Here is a 22180-nt window from a genome sequence, read left to right on the forward strand (position 1 = left end):
GTGAACAGAGCTTAAGAGACCTGTAGGACACCATTAGCACACTAATATATGTATTATGGGAGTTCCAGAAGAAAAAGAAAAAGAAAGGGGGCAGATTGAATATTCAAAGAAATAATGGCATAAAACTTCTCAAATTTAACAAAAGATATGAATATACACATTCAAGAAACCCAATGAATCCCAAACAAGATATATTCAATGAACCACACCAGACACTTGTTATCAGTGTAGAATTCCAAGCCAGAGAATCCTAAAATCAGCAAGAGAGAAGCAATGTGTCATAAGCAAGGAAGCCCCAATAAAATTAAATGCTGATTTATCATTAGAAACCATGGAGGCAAGAAAGCAATGGGTGAAATATTTAAAGTACTGAACGAAAATAATTGCCAACTAAGAATTTTATACCAAGTGAGAGTGCCTTTCAGAAACAAGGGAAAGATTAAGACACTCCCAGGTAAACAGAAGCTGTTGGAGTTTGTCACCACTTTATCTACCCTACAAACAATGCTGAAGATGTTCTTCAGATTGAAAGAAAAGCATACTATGCAGTAGATCGAGGTAGTAGAAGGAAATAAAAATCTCCGATAGAGGTAACCACTTGGGTATTTAATGATGCCAGTATAGTGCACTGTATTCTTCATATATAATGCCACTTTTTACTTCTTACAGAACCTAAAGTGCAAATGCATGAAAGTAGTGATTTATCTATAGATTGGGGGAATACAATGTATAATGATTTAATTTGTAATGATAACAAAAATATGGGGGACAGAGGGGCAAAGGAATAATTGGTGATGCTACTGAAATTTAGTTTCAAATGAAACATGATATTTATAGATATAGGATGTTTAATTTAAGCCATATTGTAATACAAAATAAAATATCTGAAAAATATATATATAGAGAATGAAATGAGAATGGACTCAGTGGTTCAATACAAAAAAGCAAATAGATGAAAATAGGCAATAATGGAAGAAAAGAGGGATAAAAATTGTATAAGGCTTACAAAAACACCACAGCAAAATGGCAAAACAAAGTTCTGCATTATCAGTTGATACTTTGAATGTAGATGGATTAAACTCTCAAATCAAATGGCAGAGATTGGCAGAATGGATAAAAAACATGACTCAACTTAAAATCAAAGGCACAAGTAGGAAAGGAAAGGATAGGATGGAAAAAAAAAATTCCATGCAAACAATATCCAAAAGAGAGCTAGGATAATCATACACAATCAGATAAAGTAATCTTTAAGTCAAAATTTGTTACAAGGTCGATGAAGGACATTATATACTGATAAAGGGGTCAATTCAGCAAAAACAGAAAAATTATAAATATATATGCACCTAACATCAGAGCCCCAAAATATATGAAGCAAATTTGACAAACTAGAAAGGAGAAACAGATGGTTCTACATTAGTAGTAGGAAACTTTAATACACAACTTACAATAATGAACAGACCGCTAGACAGAAGATAGGAAGTAGAAAACTTGTGCTATACCAAACACATATGTAGAACACCTCACACAGCTACACTAGAAAATGCATTCTTCTCTAATGCACATTAATGTTTCCTTAAGATAGACTATCTGTTAGGCCATAAAACAAGTCTCAATAAATTTAAAAATAATGAAATTGTACTGTATATATTTTTGGACCACCATGGAATGAAGCTAGGAGAGAGGAAGAATAGAAAATAAGCAAATATGTGGAAATTAAACAATACATTCTTAAACAACCATTTGGCCAAAGGAGAAATTACAATGGAAATTAGGAAATACCTTAAGGTGAATCAAAATCAAAACACAACACATCAAAACATTTGAGATGCAACAAAGGCGATGCTGAGAACAGAAATGTACAGTTCTAAATGCTTACATTAAAAAAGAAGAAAGATCTCCAATCAGCAACCTCACCTAGAAAAACTAGAAAAAGAAGAGTAAACACAAAGTAAGCTGATACAAGGAAATAAAGATAGAAGCAAAAAAAAAAAAAAAAAAAAGAAGAAAGAAACAGACAATTAAAAAAACAACAGAGAGAATCAATGAAACCAAAGTTTGTTTCTTTGAAAAGGTCAATAAAATCGACAAACATTTATCTAGACTGACAAAGAAAAAAAGAGAGTGAATGCAAATAATTAAAATTAGAAATGAAAGTGGGGGCGGTGCATTACAACTGCCCCACAGAAATAAAAATGATTATAAGAGAATAATACGAACAATTGTATGCTCACAAATGAGAAGACCCAAATGACATGGACAATTTCCTAGAGACGCAAAAAGCAACTGCACTGACTTAAGAAGAAATAGTAAATCTCAACAGATCATTAACTAATAGATTGAGTCACTAATCCGAAACCTCCTAAGAAAGAAAAGCTCAGGACCAGATGGCTTCACTGGTGAATTTAACAAAACATTCAAAGAAGAACTAACCCCAATTCTGTTCAAAATCTTCTGAAAATCCAAACAGCAGGGAACACTTCCTAACTCATTTTATGAGGCCAATTTTATCCTAATACCAAAGCCAGATAATGATATCACAGTAAAAAAAAATGCAGACCATATCCCTTATGAATATAGTTGCAAAAAATCCTCAACTAGTTACTAGCAAACTGAATCTGACAGCATATTAAAATAATTTTACACCATGATCAAGTGGAATTTATCCCAGGAATGTAAGCATGGTTCAACATAAGAAAATCAATTAATATTATATGTCACATTAATAAAACAAGGAAAAACTACATGATCATCTTAATTGAGGCAGAAAAGTAATTTGAGAAAAAAAACACACAAAAAAGCATCTCTTTTTGATTGAAACATCCAGAAAACTAAGATTAGAAAGAAACTTTCTTAACATGATACTGGGCATATATGAAAAGCCCACAGCTAACACCATACACAATAGAGAAGGACTGCAAGCTTTCCCCTAAGTTCAGAAACAAGACAAGTATGCCCACTTTTGCCACAGTTATTTAACATCGTAATGTAAGTTTTAGCTAGAACAGTTAGGCATGAACACACACACAAAGAAATGAAAGACATCCAAATTTGAAAGGAAGAAGGGAAACTTTCTCTATTAGATACTATATGTATAATATCCTGAAAAAAAATCTGCAACAAATCTACTAAAGCTAGTAAACAAATTTAGGATGATAGTGTGTACAATATCAAATGCAAAAATATATGGTGTTTCTATATACTAGCAATTAACAATCTGAAAATGAAATCAAGAAAAATATCCTATCTACGATAGCAACTAAAAGAATCAAATGTCTAAGAATATATTTAACAAGGTATGTAAAGGACTTCTACACAGAAAAGTACAAAACCTTTCTGGAAGAAATAAGATCTAAATAAATGTAACTCATTCTACGTCCAGGGATTGGAACACTAGATATCATTTCTATCCAAAGTAATTTTAGATTTAGTGCAATTCCCAATCAAAGTTATAACAGCCTTCTTTGCAAAAATGAGAAAGCCATTCATCAAATTTCTGATGGATGGATAAGGGGCCCTGAATAGCTATAACCAACTAGAAAAAAGAACAAAGTTGGAGTCCTCATGCTTTCTGATTTTAAAACTTATTACAAAAGTATGATAATCAAAACAGCATGGTAAGGGCACAAGGACAGGCATGTAGACCATGGAATCAAATGGAGGGGTTAGAAATAAAACCTTTATGGGTGTTGATTTTTGATTATTGCCTTAAGTCTACTCAGTGAGGAAAGAATAGTCTGTTCAACAGATGGTGCAGGGAGAACTGAAGATCCATATATAGAAGAGTGAATGTAGACCTCTACCTCACATCATATTCAAAGATCAATTAAAAATGGATCAAAGATTTAAACATTAGAACCAAAGCTATAGAACTACTAGAAGAGATCACAGGGGAACATCTTCGGGACCTTGTATTATACAATGGTTTCTTAGACATTACACCAAAAGCACAGGTAACAAAAGAAAAAAAAATAGATAAATGGGACATCATCAAAATTTAAAAAACATTGTGCCTCAAAGGCCATTATCAAGAAAGTCGATAGACAGCCTACAGAATGGGAGAAAATATTTTGAAACCATATTTCTGATAAGGGTTTAATATCCTCAATACATAGAAAACCCTTACTACTCCCCAACACAAAGACAGCAACATAATTTTAAAAATGGGCAAAGGATTTGAATAGATATTTCCACAAAGAAGAAATACAAATGGCCAATATGTACATGAAAAGATGCGCAATATTATTAGCTATTAGGGATTATTAGCTATTAGCTATTAGGGAAATGCAAACAAAAACCACAATAAGATGCCATTTCATGCCCATTGGAATGAAAACTTTTTAAAAAATGGGAAATAATAGGGTTAGAGAGGGTGGTATAATAGGAACATTCATTCATTATTATTGGGAACATAAGCTGGTGCAGTCACTGTGGAAAACAACTTGGTTGTGCCTCAAAATGTTAAGAATAGAATTACCATGGGATCCGGTAATCCCACTTCTAGATATCCATCCAAAAGAATTGGAAGCATGAGCTCTAACAGATATTGCACACCAGTGTTCACAGCATCATTATTCACAATTAGCAGAAGTTATAAGCAGCACAAGTATCACTGTTTCAGTTTGCTAAAGCTGACAAAGTGCAATATACCAGAAATGGACTGGATTTTGACAATAGGGATTTATTAGCTTACAAGTTTACAGTCCTAAGGCCATGAAAATGTCCAAATTAAGGCACCAGCAGGACTATACCTTCTCTGAAAACTGGTTATTGGCAAGCTTGGGCTTCTTTGTCAAGATAACAAGGCACATTATGATAGGAAAATTATTGTATTTAAGTAAGTAAGTAAAAATAAAATTTTGAATAAACATTACATATGTCAAAAGAAAATACTACTTTAGTGTCAAGGTTGGGAAAACTTTTTTCTGTAAAGGGCCAGATTGTAAATATTTTAGACTTTGAGGGTCTACTGTCTCTTTCAAAACTACTCAGCTCTGCTATTGTAGTATAAAAGCAGCCATAAACAATATGTAAGCAGATGGGCATGATTTTATTCCAATAAAACTTTATCTATGAAACATATGACAGGCTGGATTTGACCCCTGGGTATTAAGTGTGCTGACAACTGCTTTATATGTTTCAAAAATAATAACTTTTTATTTTTTTTTCAGATTTTTTTTATCAGATAATTTTAGGGTTTATTTGTATAATGAAGGATCTGTGAATTCACGTTCTTCAGATGTCCAGGTAAGACTTAAGTTCTATGTTTTACAGATTTTTTTTAAGACCATGTTTACATTGAATAAAGCTTTTCTAAAACAGAAGGCTCTAGAATTCACTGGAAATATAGTTAATGTATCCATTTTTTGCTTCATTTTCTCCATGACTGAGTCTTGATAAACTAAAGACAAAATAATTTGATTTGGCACCTTCCATGCTGCTTAGATTGCAGGCATTATTTATTTAAAAAAATTTTGGAAAGTCAATAAAGAATAAGAAAAGTAAACAAATATTATTGGGCACCAAATTGCAGATCACAGACCTTTCTCTCTCTCTCTCTTTTTTTTTTTACCCCATCCCAGCCACCAGTAAATCTTATTGCCCAGTCTTTTAAAACGTATATCTATACTCTACGCTCTTACTTCTGCCTCTGTCCACTGGTACTAGATATAAGCATCATATCTAGTATGGATTATTTCTGAACTTCGGGCCCAGAATAAAAAGCAATCATCTCAGGATATCAGATAGCTGGGAAAGAATTGTTTAGGTTAGTAACTTGGAATTACACCAAACTCCCCATCAAAGGGGACCTGGTTTCTAGAAAAGCTGGCTCAAAGGATGACAGCTGCATGGAGTGGGTAGGTACTAGAGGGTGGAACCAAATCAGAATTGAAAAGGTCAGCTTAAACTTTAAATTTGGCCAAACCAGATTTTGTAAACTGGGGATCTAAATTGATGTACTGGAATATAAATTTGTCTTTGGAATCAGGGCGGAATGTAATAATCCCAAGTAATAATTTAAAAATACAGTGGTTAATATAGTAAAAGTGGTCATTGTGAGATGATTTTTTTCCTGAGTGTCATTTTACACATGTACACATTTCTGTGTAGCCCATGACAAACATTCAGAAAGTTCTGTCTAGGATAGAAGTAGGACGTCTCTATTATAGAAAGTTTTGTCAACTTCTCAGTAACTGCCTTATGATTATTTTTTTCCTAGTCTCATTGCTACTACCAAGGACACATTGAAGGACATCCACACTCTGTCGTCACACTCAGCACGTGCTCTGGACTGAGGTGACTCATGGTCTATCATTCATTGTAGAACATCATAGTTGTGATATTTGATCACATTGAATTTATTGTGTTTATGTTCAGTGTGAACTTGTAGACGGGTTCCCAGGTAGAAAACACTCAATGATATTATCCTTGGAGCATATTTCCTCTTCTCTTCTCTCTCCCCACTTTCCTCATTGGCTACACAAGTTTCTTCCTGAAGGAAATGATCTTCAGAGCATGGAAGCAAATTGTATATAAATAAATAATGATTAATATAATACTTGTATTTTTCTATTTTTATCATTGTCAACTCTGTAGAAATTGTTGAGTTCCCTCTACAGTGCTTAGAGAGTTTTTCATTGTGTAAGAAAATTCTCCCTCCTCATTTTGTAGTGTAGGTTTTTTGTTTCCTCGGATGAGTGTTCTTCAGGGTTGTTTTTTTGTTTGTTTGTTTGTTTTTTTTACATGGAATGCTGAAATTTGGTTTTCTGGGAATAGTCACTCAAATTGTCCCTGTATTCAGTGAAGACCAGATAATAGATATACGAGTCATTTACTCTTTAAAATTTTGCTTTTAATTTCTTGTTCAGAGTATGTGTGTAAGTACAATTGATAAATACTTTTACAAAATTACAACTGAATTTTATTTTGACAAATTAAATTGTTCATTGTATGTTTTTTATTATAAGCAATATAATTACTTTCAAATATTTTGGAAATCAGAGAGAAATTGATCAAGAATTGTGTTTACTATGGCTTTCCTTAAGTCACTGACTCTGTGAACAGAATTATTTGATCACTGTAATGCTATATACTTATATATTATATTAGCAATTGCTCATATGATTTCTGTGGCTTTTATAATTTAAAAAATGAAATGGAAATTTGGTTTTGTGAATTGTGAACATCTTGTGTCTCTTCAGAATTATTTATTAAAAACTTTTTAAGTTTTGGAAAGATCAAAATACTGATCTTAAAAATGTTTTGCATGTTTTTTTCTTTTGGATCCTGTAAAAGTTTCATAATAAAGATTTGATTAAAAGAACTTAAAATTTTATCCTAAATATTTCAGAGGAATACTTCAGTTTGAAAATGTTTCTTATGGAATTGAGCCTCTGGAATCTGCAGTTGAATTTCAGCATCTTCTTTATAAATTAAGGAATGAAAACAGTGAATTTGCAATTTTTACTGAAAATAGTAGAAGTAAAGAAACAGACGTACCAATGAACTCTAACATTTTTATAAGTGAAAAAGTGAGTTGTATATATTTTATTACTGTCTTTAAAGAAGTTATTGCTTCTTCTTAATATATTCTTAAAAATAAATTAGCCTATTGTATCACTGTAGCAAATATCCTTTCTTTATATCAATCTATCATTTACTTTTTATGACCCGTTTTATTTTTGTTTTTATTCTGTTATATTATCATTACTTTTTAACAATTACCTAGTGTATATATATATTCAAATGTAAACTTAGAAACACCCCATTCCTGCTTTCCTCTATATATATGCCTGGAAGTTATTAAATAAAGCCAATATTTACAAAGGTTGCATCTAAGACAAAGGACAGAATTAAATTATAGATATAATTAAGATATCATAAGCATGATTGCCATGTATGGGCATGCTATGACATGTGACCAGGAATGTTATATGTCACCTTTGGATTGAAATCTAAAGGGGTGGGGCGTCTTTTCCCTTTCTTGCTGGCTAGAGTATAGACGTGTTGATAATAAGATATCATGGTCCACAAGGATGAAGATAATAACATAAAGGTAGAAGAATAAGATAGAATAAGCCTGTGTTTCCAATTGCCAATTTACCCTAAATAATATTGGGCTTAAATGGACTGTGAAATTTACATGCTGCACCAAAGTATTCAGGGCAATCACATATACGTATATAAGTTAAAATGAATATTTGTTAACTAAATGCTAACAATTTTTTTTGCTTTCTGAGAACTTAGGAAGATAATTTACAGGGGCTTAGTTTGCCCAGAATGTGTACAATACTGATGCTCTGCCCAGATCCCTTTAAACCCTCCCCTTTGTAAAAATGATAGAGCTTTATATGCAAACACTCACCAAGTGTGTAATACCTGTTAATAACAAATTGGTGTATACAGTATGAAGTCATTCGTACTCATAACAACTCTAAGGTAAAACACTGAGCTTACCTCTACTTCAAAACAGAGGAAACTAGGTCACAGAAGTGTTCAGTAACAAGGAAAAAAAAGCTGTGACACTGGAAATTAGAACCTCTGGTGTCTCTCACCAGCTCTGACTCCTAGTCCTTAGATTGTTCCTTGTTAACCATTACTGATACCCAAGTGCATGTGTGTCCTTGAGAAAGGGGTATGATCCTCCGGGAAATAAGTAGGGAAGTTCTGGCTTCCCATGGATTCTCCTACGTTTGCCTGGACAAGTTTTGGAGGAGGGGAAAGTGAGCAGTTCTGCTCAAAATGAAATCTCTGATTTTTTTTGTTTCTATAAAAAAGCATTTCTCACTTTTTGAAATAAGATTTTTTTGTGGTGTAGAATTCTAGGTTGACAGTTTTTTCTTTCAGCACTTTCAAGATGTCACACCATTGTCTATTGGTTTATGTGATTTCTGAAGAGAATTCTGTTATAATTCTTAACTTTGTTTCTCCGTATGTAATGTAATTTTTCACTGGTTGCCTTCAAGATTGTCTCTGTTTGATTTTTAACAGTGTAAATATGCTGTTTAGGCATTGTTCTGTTTGTTTTTGGTACTTATCATACTCGGTACTCGCTTGGTTGATGCCTTTTATTATTTTGAAAAATTTTCAGCCATTATCTCTTCACCTATTTCCTTTGCCCTGTTCCCTCTCTCTGTACTTCTTGAAAGCCACTGACATGTATCTGAGACCATTTAATGTTGTACCACAACTTTTGGATGCTCTCATCTGTTTCTCTTGGTGTGTCAGTTTGGATAATGTCTATTGTCAACTTTAAGTTCACTGATTCTTTCTTCAGCTGCATCAGTCTACTCTTCAGACCCTTGCAGGCATTCTTTATCTCTGATGCCATGGTCATTTGTTTTTATTTGTTGCATTTACATTTGATTATTTCTTATAGTTTTAATCCTTCTGCTACAGTTTTCTACCTGTTGATATCCAATATCAATCTTTTCTGTTAGAAGTTTTAACATATTAATCATTTTTATTTTAAATTCTCAGAAATTTCCAACATCTGGGTTATATTTTAAGTCTAGTTTTGTTGAAATTCTTTGCTTCCAACTTCATGTGATCATTGGGGATTATGTTTCTTGCAGGCTGTTGGACTGAAGGTTCAGTTTCTTGCTGGCTGGTGGCTACATGGTGGTCTGTTTCCTGCCATGTGAAGCTCTCCATTTGGCAGCTTCTTTCCTTAAAGCCAGTAAGGGTAACAGTCAACAGAAGGAGTCTCCTAGCAAGATAGAAGTTACAATGTCATAGAACATAATCATGGAAGTGACATCCTGTCACCTTTGCTGTTTTCTTGATTGGAAACAAGTCATGGATCCTGTCCACACTCAAGAGGGGAGGGGATTACACAAGGGCATGGATACCAGTAAGCAAGGATAGTGGTAGGACTGGTCTTTGAATCAGTCTGCTACAAAATGATCTATAAAACCTGCAGCAAACTTTATAGTTAATGATAAAAAGTTGTATACTTACCTTTTGTTTAGAAACAAAACAAGAATGGCTTCTATTCAGTATTGTACTGTATCCATGAAAGAAAAATAAATGAAAATTTAAGGAAGAAATAAAACAATTTTTATTATCAGATGATCTGATTATACAGACTGTAAATTAAAAAGTCTAAAAAGGTAAATTATTGGAATTAATAGAATTTAATAAGCTGGATGGAAAGAAAAAATATATAAAATTGTTTCAGCAACAATAGGTAGAAAATGAAAGTTAAAATGATATAATTTTAATTTTTTAAAACAAATGTATATAGAGGTTTATAAAGATTTTTAAATTAATTTACTAAAACAGATTCTTTAAAAGATACATTTTGAACATTAAAATGATAAGTAATGAGGAATAATTTGAACAAAAGAGGTGTAAGAACTCTGTACGGGAAACCGAGATGTATATTTAGTACTATCCCAATAAAAATCTCAAGTTGTTGTTTTTTTTTTTTTGGTGGTGGTGGGAGGATCCTCATCATCTAATTCTAAAATTTTTAGGGAACTTAGGGGGCCAATATGAACAATAAAATGAAGAGCAACGTGGGAGGACTTGTTCTCTAAGTCATTAAGACTTTTTATAAAGCTGTTGGAATATAATAGGGTGGTATTGAGGCAGAGATAGAAAAATAGACCAATGGATCCGAATACAGTGTCCACAACAGTGTACATACCTACATGAATACATGACTTATGAAAAAGATAGCTTTGCAAAGTACCGAATAGGGACAAATTCTCCTATAATGATTCCTATGGGGAAAAAAAATGAAATTGGCCCCCTAGCTCAAACATACATAAAAGTCAAAAAAGCTTTTAAAATATAAGAGAATATGTTCATAACTTTTAAAAAAATGAAAATACTTTTTATAATAGAAAATGGAAATAAATTTAACTACATGAACTTTGAAAACATCCTACTTCCATTTTTTTTTCAACTTCAAATTTATTTTAATGATCTGTACAGGAGAACAAATTACAATTAAAACTGAATTGTTATGTTAATTCCATATAACTTAAAATCATGCAATATTGCATGGTAAAAACAACAACTTCATTCATATACAAAAAAAGTATTATTTTGAGAGTTGTGATGATACTATCTTGAAATTTTTCACATAAGCTTTTGTTTTTAAATAAATATATATATATTTTTTACATGGGCAGTCACCGGGAATCGAACCCGGGTCCTCTGGCATGGCAGGCGAGAACTCTGCCTGCTGAGCCATCGTGGCCCATATAAGCTTTTTACAAAGAATATTTTATAAAAATGTAAAGACCTTATTAATCAATTAATGCATTTTTAGGAAATATAATAAACATTATTAGTAAAGTGAGGTTACAAGCAATTGATTATAAATTACACCAGGTACGGGTTGAATATATTCTCATGAAATAAATGTTTAAGAAAATGGTTTTGAAAAAACTTTGTATTTAAGCTATGCATCAATTTTGTCAAATTGGATTATATAAATCAATAATCAAATTTATTCAGTTAAAATATACCTATCCTTTCTTATATTCATTTTATAATAAGTTCTTATATATAGTGTTTATATACAAATGAAGAAAATTCAATGTAAAAAATATACTGCCAATTCACTTATGGTTGAAAAGATTTTTTATGTAGACATAAAATTGAATTGATGAAACTGTCCAATTTAAGTCACATTCAACGAGCATAAATATTTAAACTGAGTATTTTTGTAAACAATAGAGAAAAACAATTTTTTAAAAAAAATTTCAGCACTGGGTAACGATTTGCTTCTCAGTTTAAAAGCTACAATAAAGCTCAATATTTAATCAAATAAAAACACACTAAACAGCATAAACAAAGTGAATGTTTTTTAAAGGGCATGATTTCCAACTCATCCACTTGTAATATTATCCAATTCTAGTTCATCAGCAAGAGAATAAAATGTCCTTGTGTATAAAAATACTAAGGAATGTTACTGAAAAGAAAAGACTATTTGGTAGAAATAACTACAAAAATAAAAAGTTTAAACCTTTGTAAAGCTTTAATGCAAGAATATCACAGTACACTTTCTTTCCATAAATCTCAAAGCATGATCAATACCAATAGCCTTTCAAGTACTTGAAAAAAAGATGCTGCGAAGTGTCTCTTCAGAAATTAAGCAAGAAGAATGATCATGCAGGTGCTAATCTGAAGACATTTGGGGTCACTGTATCTGTGTGGGGTTAACATCTCTGGCTCCACTGGCAGCACGTGTAGGCAAGGAGTGACTCTGAAATGCAGAGGTAGGACAACTAGTCATGCCAACGTTTTTATCTCTACCAGTGTCTGAATCTGGTGTTGTAACTTCACTTTCCTGAAGCCCCAGGATCTCACAAACTGCTTGTGGCAATTCCTTGCGTTTTACCATCTGTAGAGCTATTGCTTTTGCCTTCCATAGTACGTCTTCCACATACACTTTCATGGACAATTCATTGATATGCTTGAGTCTTTCACTGAAGCCTTGGTGCTTTTCCATTATTTGCTGCTTTTCTGATTCCAGAACAGCACAACAGAGAAGAAGATGGAAATTTTTACATGGAACCTCAGTCCACATTACCTCCCATAATCAAAGACTATCTAGAGAACTAAATTCCCTTTTGAATCTATTAAAAGCCATCTGAAGCAAAAATAAAGGTATCCAGAGTCCTGAGATTCTAAGTAACCACAAAATCCTCTGTCCGACAATCGAAGTAAGGTACTTAGCTGTGTTAGCTGAGTCTTCATGCCTTGCATTTGTTTTTCAAATGTTCCATGTAGGACGCAAAGCACCAAAGGGCACCCACTTCATTTTCCATCACATATAAAAGAGGAGAAAGTAAGTCACTCATTCCTTGCACATACCCTAAGTCAAAAACATACAGGAAGTCATCAAAATATCGTGAGGCAAAATCAACCCTGGATTATCTTGGACTTCATAAAATTTGTTTGTTCGATCTGTTCCATTAAGATCTTTTTCAATAAGACTTCTATAATCTCTTCATCTTGAATTTCTCTTCTCTTGTTTCTCACTAATAGATTTCCACTGTAGTTTCATCCTGAAATATTCATCAGGTTTTTGTTTTTGTAACTGAGTTCTTTCCTCCTTAGTACCGTCCCAAGGAAAATAACCCAGAAGAAATGTCCACGCTTACTTTCTCAATGCATGACAAAGCCCCCCTTTAAATATCATCTGCTTCATATTATCTACATTTAAAATTCTCGCTTCAGAGTCAATATTCTTAGTCCACTCTTTCAGTGATACTGGTTTGTGCTGGTTTGAAAGGATGTATGTCCCCTAGAAAAGCCATGTTTTAATCTAAATCCCATTTTGTAAAGGCAGAATAATCCCTATTCATACTATATGTAATTAGATCATCTCCCTGGAGATGTAACCCAATCAAGAGCGGTTGTTAAAATGGATTAGGGGAGATGTGTCTCCACCATTTGGGTGGGTCTTGATTAGTTTCTGAAGTCCTATAAAAGAGGAAACATTTAGGAGATGCAGAGGAGATTCAGAGAAAGCAGAGAATGCTGCAGCACCACAAAGCAGAGAGTTCAAGAGCCAGCGACCATTGGAGATGAAGAAGGAAAACACCTCCTGGGGATCTTCAAGAAATAGGAAGCTAGGAGAGAAAAAGCTAGCAGATGATGCCGTGTTTGCCATGTGCCTTTCCAGCTGATAGAGAAGCCCTGACTGTGTTTGGCATGTGCCTTCTCACTTGAGAGAGAAACCCTGAACTTCATTGGCCTTCTTGAACCAAGATATCTTTCCCTGGATGAATGTCTTTGATTGGACATTTCTATAGACTTGCTTTAATTGGGACATTTTCTCGGCCTTAGTTGTAAACTAGCAACTTATTAAATTGCCCTTTGTGAAAGCCATTCCATTTCTGGTATATTGCATTCTGGCAGCTAGCAAACTGGAACATGGTTCTCTCCTTTGGACAACAGGTCATTCTCCCAAATCAATTTTTGTGATAACTTCAAACCCTGATTCTTCTTGTTGATTTATCTTTGGACCTGAAATAGCATCACTAAGAAAATGTCATTTCTGAAGGTGGTCATTGATGAGTAGAGGGATCACTACCTCTCAAACTATCAAAAATGTAGTTTGTGATTTTGGAAAATCCTACCATAGTTGCTGTATAAGGATTCTTTTAAATTTTTTAAAATTAAAAATTTAATTTAAAATAAAAAATGAAAACTTTTTCTGACAATTCACAAGAAGTGTTCTTTTATCCTGTGGAGATCTCCACTGGTATGCGGTTTCTTTTTAAATGAAACTGTATTAGCCATGTCCCAATCTGCTTCATAAGTGTTCAGATGTTCTGATCCATGATGAGCTCTTTCTTTTGGGGTGTGGATCCACTCTACAACTGAACTGGAGTCCTTTCCAGCATAAAGAATACTAGAAGAATCAGATATATCATCCAATGGTCTCTAGTCTACCATTACTTCAGCATTCTTTTTTAAAACATGTAAAATTCCCAAAATCAAGGTGTCCTAGTCACTGGTCTTTCCATTAGGTGGGTGAATATGTACACCCTCCTGTTTATAGATAATAAAAAAAAGTGTCCGAGTAAACTAGTAGTTGTCATGTGGACAAGTTCCTCAGTAGTCATGGCAGAGTATAATGAAGCTGTGGACAGGATTCTGAATAAGATGCCATTTTCTCATTTTCTTTAATAAATACACACTGAATGCCTAAAATATGCCAGGCATGAGAATAAGATGCCACATACAAATAAATATGATTCAGTCACTGTCTTCAGAGCACTTACAGTCCAACTTCCTGCTCACAGCACCCGCTACTGCCCTTTTCCCAAGCATTCCTGTGATGACCTACCGGGGCCTTACGTGTCTCTAGAACTCACAACAACATCCGGCCCCTTCCATTTCTTTTTATTAGTATTTACCATATCATTTCCTATCTCTTTTAGTGTTTCTGAGACATTTTGCCTTATATATATCCTTTGTAAATGGCTTATAACAAAATTTGTTTTTTAAATTCTTTTTAAGAATATCTCCCCTTTAGCAAAATTAGATCCCTTTATATATGTCTAATTAATATTTGATCAATTATTTTGCTCCCATATTTAGAGTTTTCTATTTACTATAGTTTTCTCTCTTTTCCTCCTCTTCCATCTCCTTCTAGTTCTTTCCATCCCATGCTGTATATTGAACTTTCTTATCCTCACTTTCTCTTCCACTTATTTAGGAGGATATTTACTTTCTTTTAACTCTTTTAAGTGTTCTTACAATTTGTAACATGAATACTTACTTACCACGTTTTTTTTTTCACTGAAGTATTTTTTTTTTTCTGCCAAGGTCTATGTTAAAAAAACTCTCTTATTTTTGCTACATCTGAAAATGTCTTTATTTTGCTTTTCTCTTGAGTAATAGTTTGCTGGATATATTGTAAATTTAATGCTTCATAACAAACACACAATACCTCTCATTTTAAAAATATTTCAATCCATTTTATTCTGACACCTATTGAGGTGGAAAATGTGCTAAGTGTTGTTTATAGCAATGTATTTTCTGTAAATTTCAAAGATTTTCTTTCATATTCTGCAGTTTTAATGTTAAGTAAATTTCAAGGTGTTGGCTATTTTTTTCAGTTTATCATTTTGATATGTTCTCTGCCTTTTCTATTTAATTTTTTCTCTCTATATGTATACATATACTCACATAAACTTGATACAAATTCATAATACAAATTCATAAATATATTAGTACAATCTTTTTTTCCTTTCATTTAATATTTGATCCTCCCTTCTTCTCAATCGCATTCATCTGAGGTCTCCTTTTCAAGGTAACCCATGTCAGTAAAATAATATTTATTTCTTTAAGCATTTATATATAAGTTGATCTTTTAACTTGCACATGACTAAAACATATGGCCACATTAGAATACCTAGCCTTCTTCTTTGTGTAGATAATCATTTAAAGGCAAGAAACATTTGATCAGAACTTTTATTGTAAATACATTATCAGTTCTTTTAAAATCAGATATTTGGGCACTAAAGCATCATAAAATAGTTTTAGGGATAAAACAAGTCCAAGAAGAAAGTAAGGATTCAGAACAAGAGGAAAGACGTGGGTAAAATACACTTACTATGTTCTGTGCTCTCATGGGGAAAAACAAATCATCAAGTAAGGAAAGTCAGTGGAGGAAGAAAAGTAGACAAGTAAGGAAAACATAACAGACACTCAACTACCCTTCCTTTAACTGGATTAACTGATATTCTCTGTTGTCACTATAAACCTCAATGCCTTATGCTCACAGCATTGTGGGCACTGGGCACTACTAGGCTGTACTGTAGAGAGTCTACACCCTATGGCTCTCACCTACTGAACTCTTCTGACCAATTTGTTATGTATATATTTAAACCTCTTTATGAAATTGTATATGTTATTTCAATTATATAATTTATTCAACACTATTGACTTGTTTCTGTATGAAACAACTCTAAAAGATGGGAAGAAGAGCAGCAAAAATCAAGACGGCTTCTACATATGGTTTCCTTAAGAATTTTCTTTTTCTTTTTTTTTTTTAATCTTATTTTTTGCATGAGCAGGCACCGGGAATCAAACCCAGGTCTCCAGCATGGCAGGTGAGAATTCTGCCACTGAGCCACCATCGCACCACCCTAGAATTTTCTTTTAATTCTCTTTCTACTTATTTAAAAAGATCAAAACTGGAAATGATGACAATGCGTTATGGGTAAATATAATGCAGAAAACATGATACAGAATTCCATTCATTAGTCTTACCCTCAAACAAAAGGCTTTTGGTCATACATTAAAAGGTTCATGAATAGGGTACATTTATATAGTTAAAATTAAAGAAAATGTTTATGTTTTATATGTATCATTTTATATGATTCCATGTTTTTTTTTTAATTTTTTTATTAATCAAAAAAAAGAAAAGAAATTAACACAACATTTAGAAATCATTCCATTCTACAAATGCACTCAGTAATTCTTAGTATCATCACATAGATGTATGATCATCATTTCTTAGTACATTTGCATCGATTTAGGAAAAGAACTAGCAAAACAGCAGAAAAAGATATAGAATGTTAATATAGAGAAGAGAATTAAAATAATAATACTAATAATATATATATATATAAAAAGGAAAAAGAAAAAAACAAAAACAAAAGATACAAACACACAAACAAACAAACAAAAAACCATATTTCAGGTGCAGCTTCATTCAGTGTTCCAACCTAGTTACATTACACTTAGGTATTATTGTGCTGTCCATTTTTGAGTTTTTGTATCTAGTCCTGTTGCACAGTCTGTATCCCTTCAGCTCCAATTACCCATTATCTTACCCTGTTTCTAACTCCTGCTGGTCTCTGTTACCAATGATATATTCCAAGCTGATTCTCGAATGTCGGTTCACATCAGTGGGACCTTACAGTATTTGTCCTTTAGTTTTGGGCTAGACTCACTCAGCATAATGTTCTCTAGGTCCATCCATGTTATTACATGCTTCATAAGTTTAGTCTGTCTTAAAGCTGCATAATATTCCATCGTAGGTATACGCCACAGTTTGTTTAGCCACTCGTCTGTTGATGAACATTTTGGCTGTTTCCATCTCTTTGCAATTGTAGATAATGCTGCTATAAACACTGGTGTGCAAATGTCTATCTGTGTCTTTGCCCTTAAGTCCCTTGAGTAGATACCTAGCAGTGGTATTGCTCGGTCGTAATCCATTCTGCCATTCTATGTCTTTTGATTGGGAAATTCAGTTCATTAACTTTTAGTATTATTACTGTTTGGATAATATTTTCCTCTACCATTTTGGCTTTTGTATTATATATATCATATTTGATTTTCCTTCTTTCTACACTTTACTCCACACCTCTCTCTTCTGTCTTTTCGTATCTGACTCTAGTGCTCCCTTTAGTATTTCTTGCAGAGCTGGTCTCTTGGTCACAAATTCTCTCAGTGACTTTTTGTCTATAAATGTTTTAATTTCTCCTTCATTTTTGAAGGACAATTTTGCTGGATATAGGAGTCTTGGTTGGCAGTTTTTCTCTTTTAGTAATTTAAATATATCATCCCACTGTCTTCTAGCTTCCATGGTTTCTGCTGAGAAATCTACACATAGTCTTATTGGGTTTCCCTTGTATGTGACAGATTGTTTTTCTCTTGCTGCTTTCAAGATCCTCTGTTTCTCTTTGACCTCTGACATTCTAACTAGTAAGTGTCTTGGAGAACGCCTATTTGGGTCTATTCTCTTTGGGGTGCGCTGCACTTCTTGGATCTGCAAATTTAGGTCTTTCATAAGAGTTGGGAAATTTTCAGTGATAATTTCTTCCATTAGTTTTTCTCCTCCTTTTCCCTTCTCTTCTCCTTCTGGGACACCCACAACACGTATATTTGTGTGCTTCATATTGTCATTCAGTTCCCTGATCCTCTGCTCAAGTTTTTCCATTCTTTTCCCTATAGTTTCTGTTTCTTTTTGGAATTCAGATGTTCCATCCTCCAGTTCACTAATTGTAGCTTCTGTCTCTTTAGATCTACCATTGTAGGTATCCATTGTTTTTTCCATTTTTTCTTCTTTGTCCTTCACTCCCATAAGTTCTGTGATTTGTTTTTTCAGATTTTCTATTTCTTCTTTTTGTTCAGCCCATGTCTTCTTCATGTCCTCCCTCAATTTATTGATTTGGTTTTTGAAGAGTTTTTCCATTTCTGTTCGTATATTCAGCATTAGTTGTCTCAGCTCCTGTATCTCATTTGAACTATTGGTTTGTTCCTTTGACTGGGCCATATCTTCAATTTTCCGAGCGTCATCCATTATTTTCTGCTGGTGTCTGGGCATTTGATCAGATTTCCCTGGGTGTGGGACCCAGCTGGTTGAAAGCTTTTTCTGTGAAATCTCTGGGCTCTGTTTTTCTTTTCCTGCCCAGTAGGTGGCGCTCATGGCGCTCGTCTGTCTGCACGGCAGTCGGCCGGGAAACCGCATGTGGAGGCGGGGGTCGCTGGCCGCCGTGGCTTGGGAGAGTGCCGGTCCTAATTGCCCAGCTGGCCCAAAACGCCAAGCGTGACGGGAGGGCCCCGCTATCCAACGTTCCCAGTCAGACCGGGGAGCCACGTGCGTGGAGGGGACCCCAGTCGCCAGCCGCCCGGGCCGGGAAAACGCGTGCCCCTCGGGTATCTCACCGCAGCAGATTCTCCCTGCCTGTTCAGCTGATCCAGAATGGGGTACGCTGTCTTTTTGGTCTCTGTCGTGACTCCGGGAGCTGTTTCATATTGTTTCTGTTTCTTTAGTTGCTTTTCTGGAGGAGGAACTAAGACCCGCGCGTCTTACTAAGCCGCCATCTTCTCCGGAAGTCTGATTCCATGTTTTAACCATCTTTTTAGAATTATCATCCAACTGTTGTCAAATAAGAAGGAATTTAAGAAAATTTCAGATAAGGACAGGGCTATCTAGGAAATTTAAAAGGGGGCCATGATGAAGTAACAGTGGGTTGGTAGATACCATTAGAAGTATTTGTTTAATGAGTCAGTAGTATTTAATAGGTATTTAATAGAAATTTAAAATTAGGCCTATAAAGTTTATTTGAATTACTGACACCCTAAGCTCCTGATCTTAGTTTTATTGCTAGTTCAATCAATTCTAGGCTTTCTTACTAGTGCTTTTTCTACTTCTGCAGGTTAAAGTTCTGAAGGGCTACTAAATGAACGTAGTTCTGTAATGGATTATTTGGTAATGTTAAATCTCTGAAAACTCCATGGTATTTTAATGTATCAGTTATTTATTGCTTCATAACAAACAGAAAAGTTAGACTCTTAACTACAGCCTTTTGTAATTACTTTTCTGTGAGTCAGCTGGAAAGTTCTGCTGATCAGTGGTCCTTGTTCTTGTGTCTGGTAGTTAGTCATCAAGTTGGCTTGTAGTTGGCGTCTAGGATGGCTTCTCTATTATAGCTGGTGGTTATCTGGCTTTTGGCTGGCATGATAGGGGTGAATGGCCTCTTGTTTCTTATCTTTCAGCAGCCTAGCTCAGTCTTACATACAAGCTTTGGTATGTGTTTTGTTTTTTCTTGAGAAGAGTAGGCATGGCAATATGCAAGTCCTGCTGAGACTCAGAACTGGCAATCTTAAAACTTCCACTCCATTTATTAACTTAAGCAGGTTACCAGGCCAGCACAGATTGAAAGGAAGATGAAATACTCACTTTTTAATAGAAGGAGCTGAAAAGTAATATTGCAAAGCATGTGTATGTTAGTTTTCCAGCCATTACAATAAATTACCACACAATGGCTAGGTGTAAACAACAGGAACTTATTGGCTCATCTCATCGGCAAGAAGACTTGCTTCCTCTCAGAGTTGGTAGCATTCTGTCTGGCTTGTAAACCTTGGGTTCCTTGGCTTTCCCATTAGCTGGAGATATCCTTTCCTTGCTCTTTCAGCTTCCATTGATTTCTGGCTTCTGCTCCTGCCTGTGCCTTTCCGTTGAGATAGCCTCCAGAAATAGGGCTAAGGTCCAGCCTCATTCAGCTGGGCCACACCTTAGCTAACCCATGACGTCTTCTAAAGGTCCTGTTTACATTGAGTTTACACCCACAGGAATGCATTAAGAATAAGGTATGTTTGCTCCCCCTGCTGTGGAATAAATAACTCAGTCTCTTACAACATGGAAGGAAAGAGTGAAAGATTGTGACCATTTCTCCAAACTTCCACTCCTACATAATTTGTAGAACACAAGTTAAATTTCTTTCATATATACAGATGAAATAAATTGGTTAGAGATGTAGGTGTTTTACTCTTAGATCAAAAATCATAAGATGTAAATCTAATGAATAGTATATTATAAGTGTAATTCTTATTACTTGAGCCTATAGCCATGAAATTTGAAGCACTATACATTGATATTAACCAACTGTAAAAAACACTCTAGTATATCATGTAAATGCTATGGTAGTAGCTTTAATAAAGAGTTTAAAATAAATCAAACTGTGAAAATCTTCAAGCCTTTAAACGCTCTTTTTTTTTTTTTTAAATTTTTTTATTTCTAGCCAGAATCAACTCTTAAAGATTTATTTCCTCTTTATCTAGAAATGCATATTGTGGTGGACAAAGCTTTGGTATGTATTTTGTTTTTTCTTAAATTGCTTTTAAATAGTTGGTGCTAATGTATGATTATCCCTATTAGAGAGTAACTTAAAATTCCAATATTCTTACTCCCGTATCATGGAGAGAATAGTGGAAATGCAAAACAAAAAAATCAAGGTTGCTGGTGTATTTAATATATAGTCTAGGAGAGTACATTGCCAGACAGGCAGCCCTAGTCCTATAAAACAGTTATTGGTGACGAAAGTGATGATAGTAAGACTATATATGAAAACTGCTTACATTAATTTGTCAAGTTTTTTTGCTAGTAGGTTTTTGATAGCCCATCTGTTCCAGTTATGTTGTTTACCTAATGAAAAGGCACCTACTTCTTGACCAAAAGGGGGAAGATAGAAATGAGAAAAAAAAAAGTTTCAGTGGCTGAGAGATTTCAAACAGAGTCAAGAGGTTATCCTGGAGGTTATTCTTATGCATTATACAGATATCCCTTTTTAGTTTATGGTGTATTGAACTGGCTGAAGAGAAGTACCTGAAACTGCTGAGCTGTGTTCTTGTAGCCTTGATTTTTGAAGATGATTGTATAAAGATATAACGTTTTCAGTGTGACTGTGTGATTGTGAGAGTCTTGTGTCTGATGCTCCTTATATCCAGGGTATGGACAGATGAGTAAAGTGTGTGGATAAAAATACATAAATAAATAATAAGTGGGAAAAAGGGTGAAATAAATTGGGTAGATGGAAACGCTGGTGGTCAATGAGAAGGAGGGGTAGGATGTATGGTATGTGTGAGTTTTTCCTTTTTTCTTTTTGTTTCTTTTTCTGGAGTGATGCATATGTTCTAAGGAATGATCGTAGTGATGAATACACAGATATGTAATGATATTGTGAGCCATTGATTGTATATACCATGTATAGAAAGTATGTGTGTGAATATTTTTCTCAATAAAAACAAAAACAAAAAAACCCAAACCAAAATAGGCGCCTATAGATTCCTGGTTTCAGAAACAGTTTGAGGGCCTCTAAGCTTTAGGAGTGATAACTTAGTTTGCAGTCAATCAGGTATGGCTTTATTTCCCCTAAGATTTCAAAGATTTCAGAATGTTGGAGTGAAGATACACTTT

The 22180-nt window shown here is 34.1% G+C and overlaps 1 protein-coding gene and 1 pseudogene across 6 annotated transcripts in view; one reads left to right on the forward strand and one right to left on the reverse strand.

Moving 5' to 3' along the window:
- ADAM32 (ADAM metallopeptidase domain 32) overlaps positions 1-22180 on the forward strand; it is a 155943-nt gene that overhangs the window by 38065 nt on the left and 95698 nt on the right. For 4 of the 6 annotated variants that reach the window (XM_077152538.1, XM_077152539.1, XM_077152540.1 and 1 more), the window contains exons 4-7: positions 5169-5244; positions 6218-6294; positions 7349-7529; positions 21006-21074. In XM_077152538.1, the coding sequence (XP_077008653.1) occupies positions 5169-5244; positions 6218-6294; positions 7349-7529; positions 21006-21074 (403 nt within the window). Of the gene's footprint in view, positions 1-5168; positions 5245-6217; positions 6295-7348; positions 7530-21005; positions 21075-22180 lie in introns of those variants that run through there. The other 2 variants (XM_077152541.1, XM_077152543.1) reach the window with 2 other exon arrangements.
- On the reverse strand, positions 12120-16102 carry LOC143676691 (TBC1 domain family member 15 pseudogene; annotated as a pseudogene).

Source organism: Tamandua tetradactyla, chromosome 3, assembly GCF_023851605.1.
Source record: "Tamandua tetradactyla isolate mTamTet1 chromosome 3, mTamTet1.pri, whole genome shotgun sequence".
Lineage (NCBI taxonomy): Eukaryota > Metazoa > Chordata > Mammalia > Pilosa > Myrmecophagidae > Tamandua > Tamandua tetradactyla.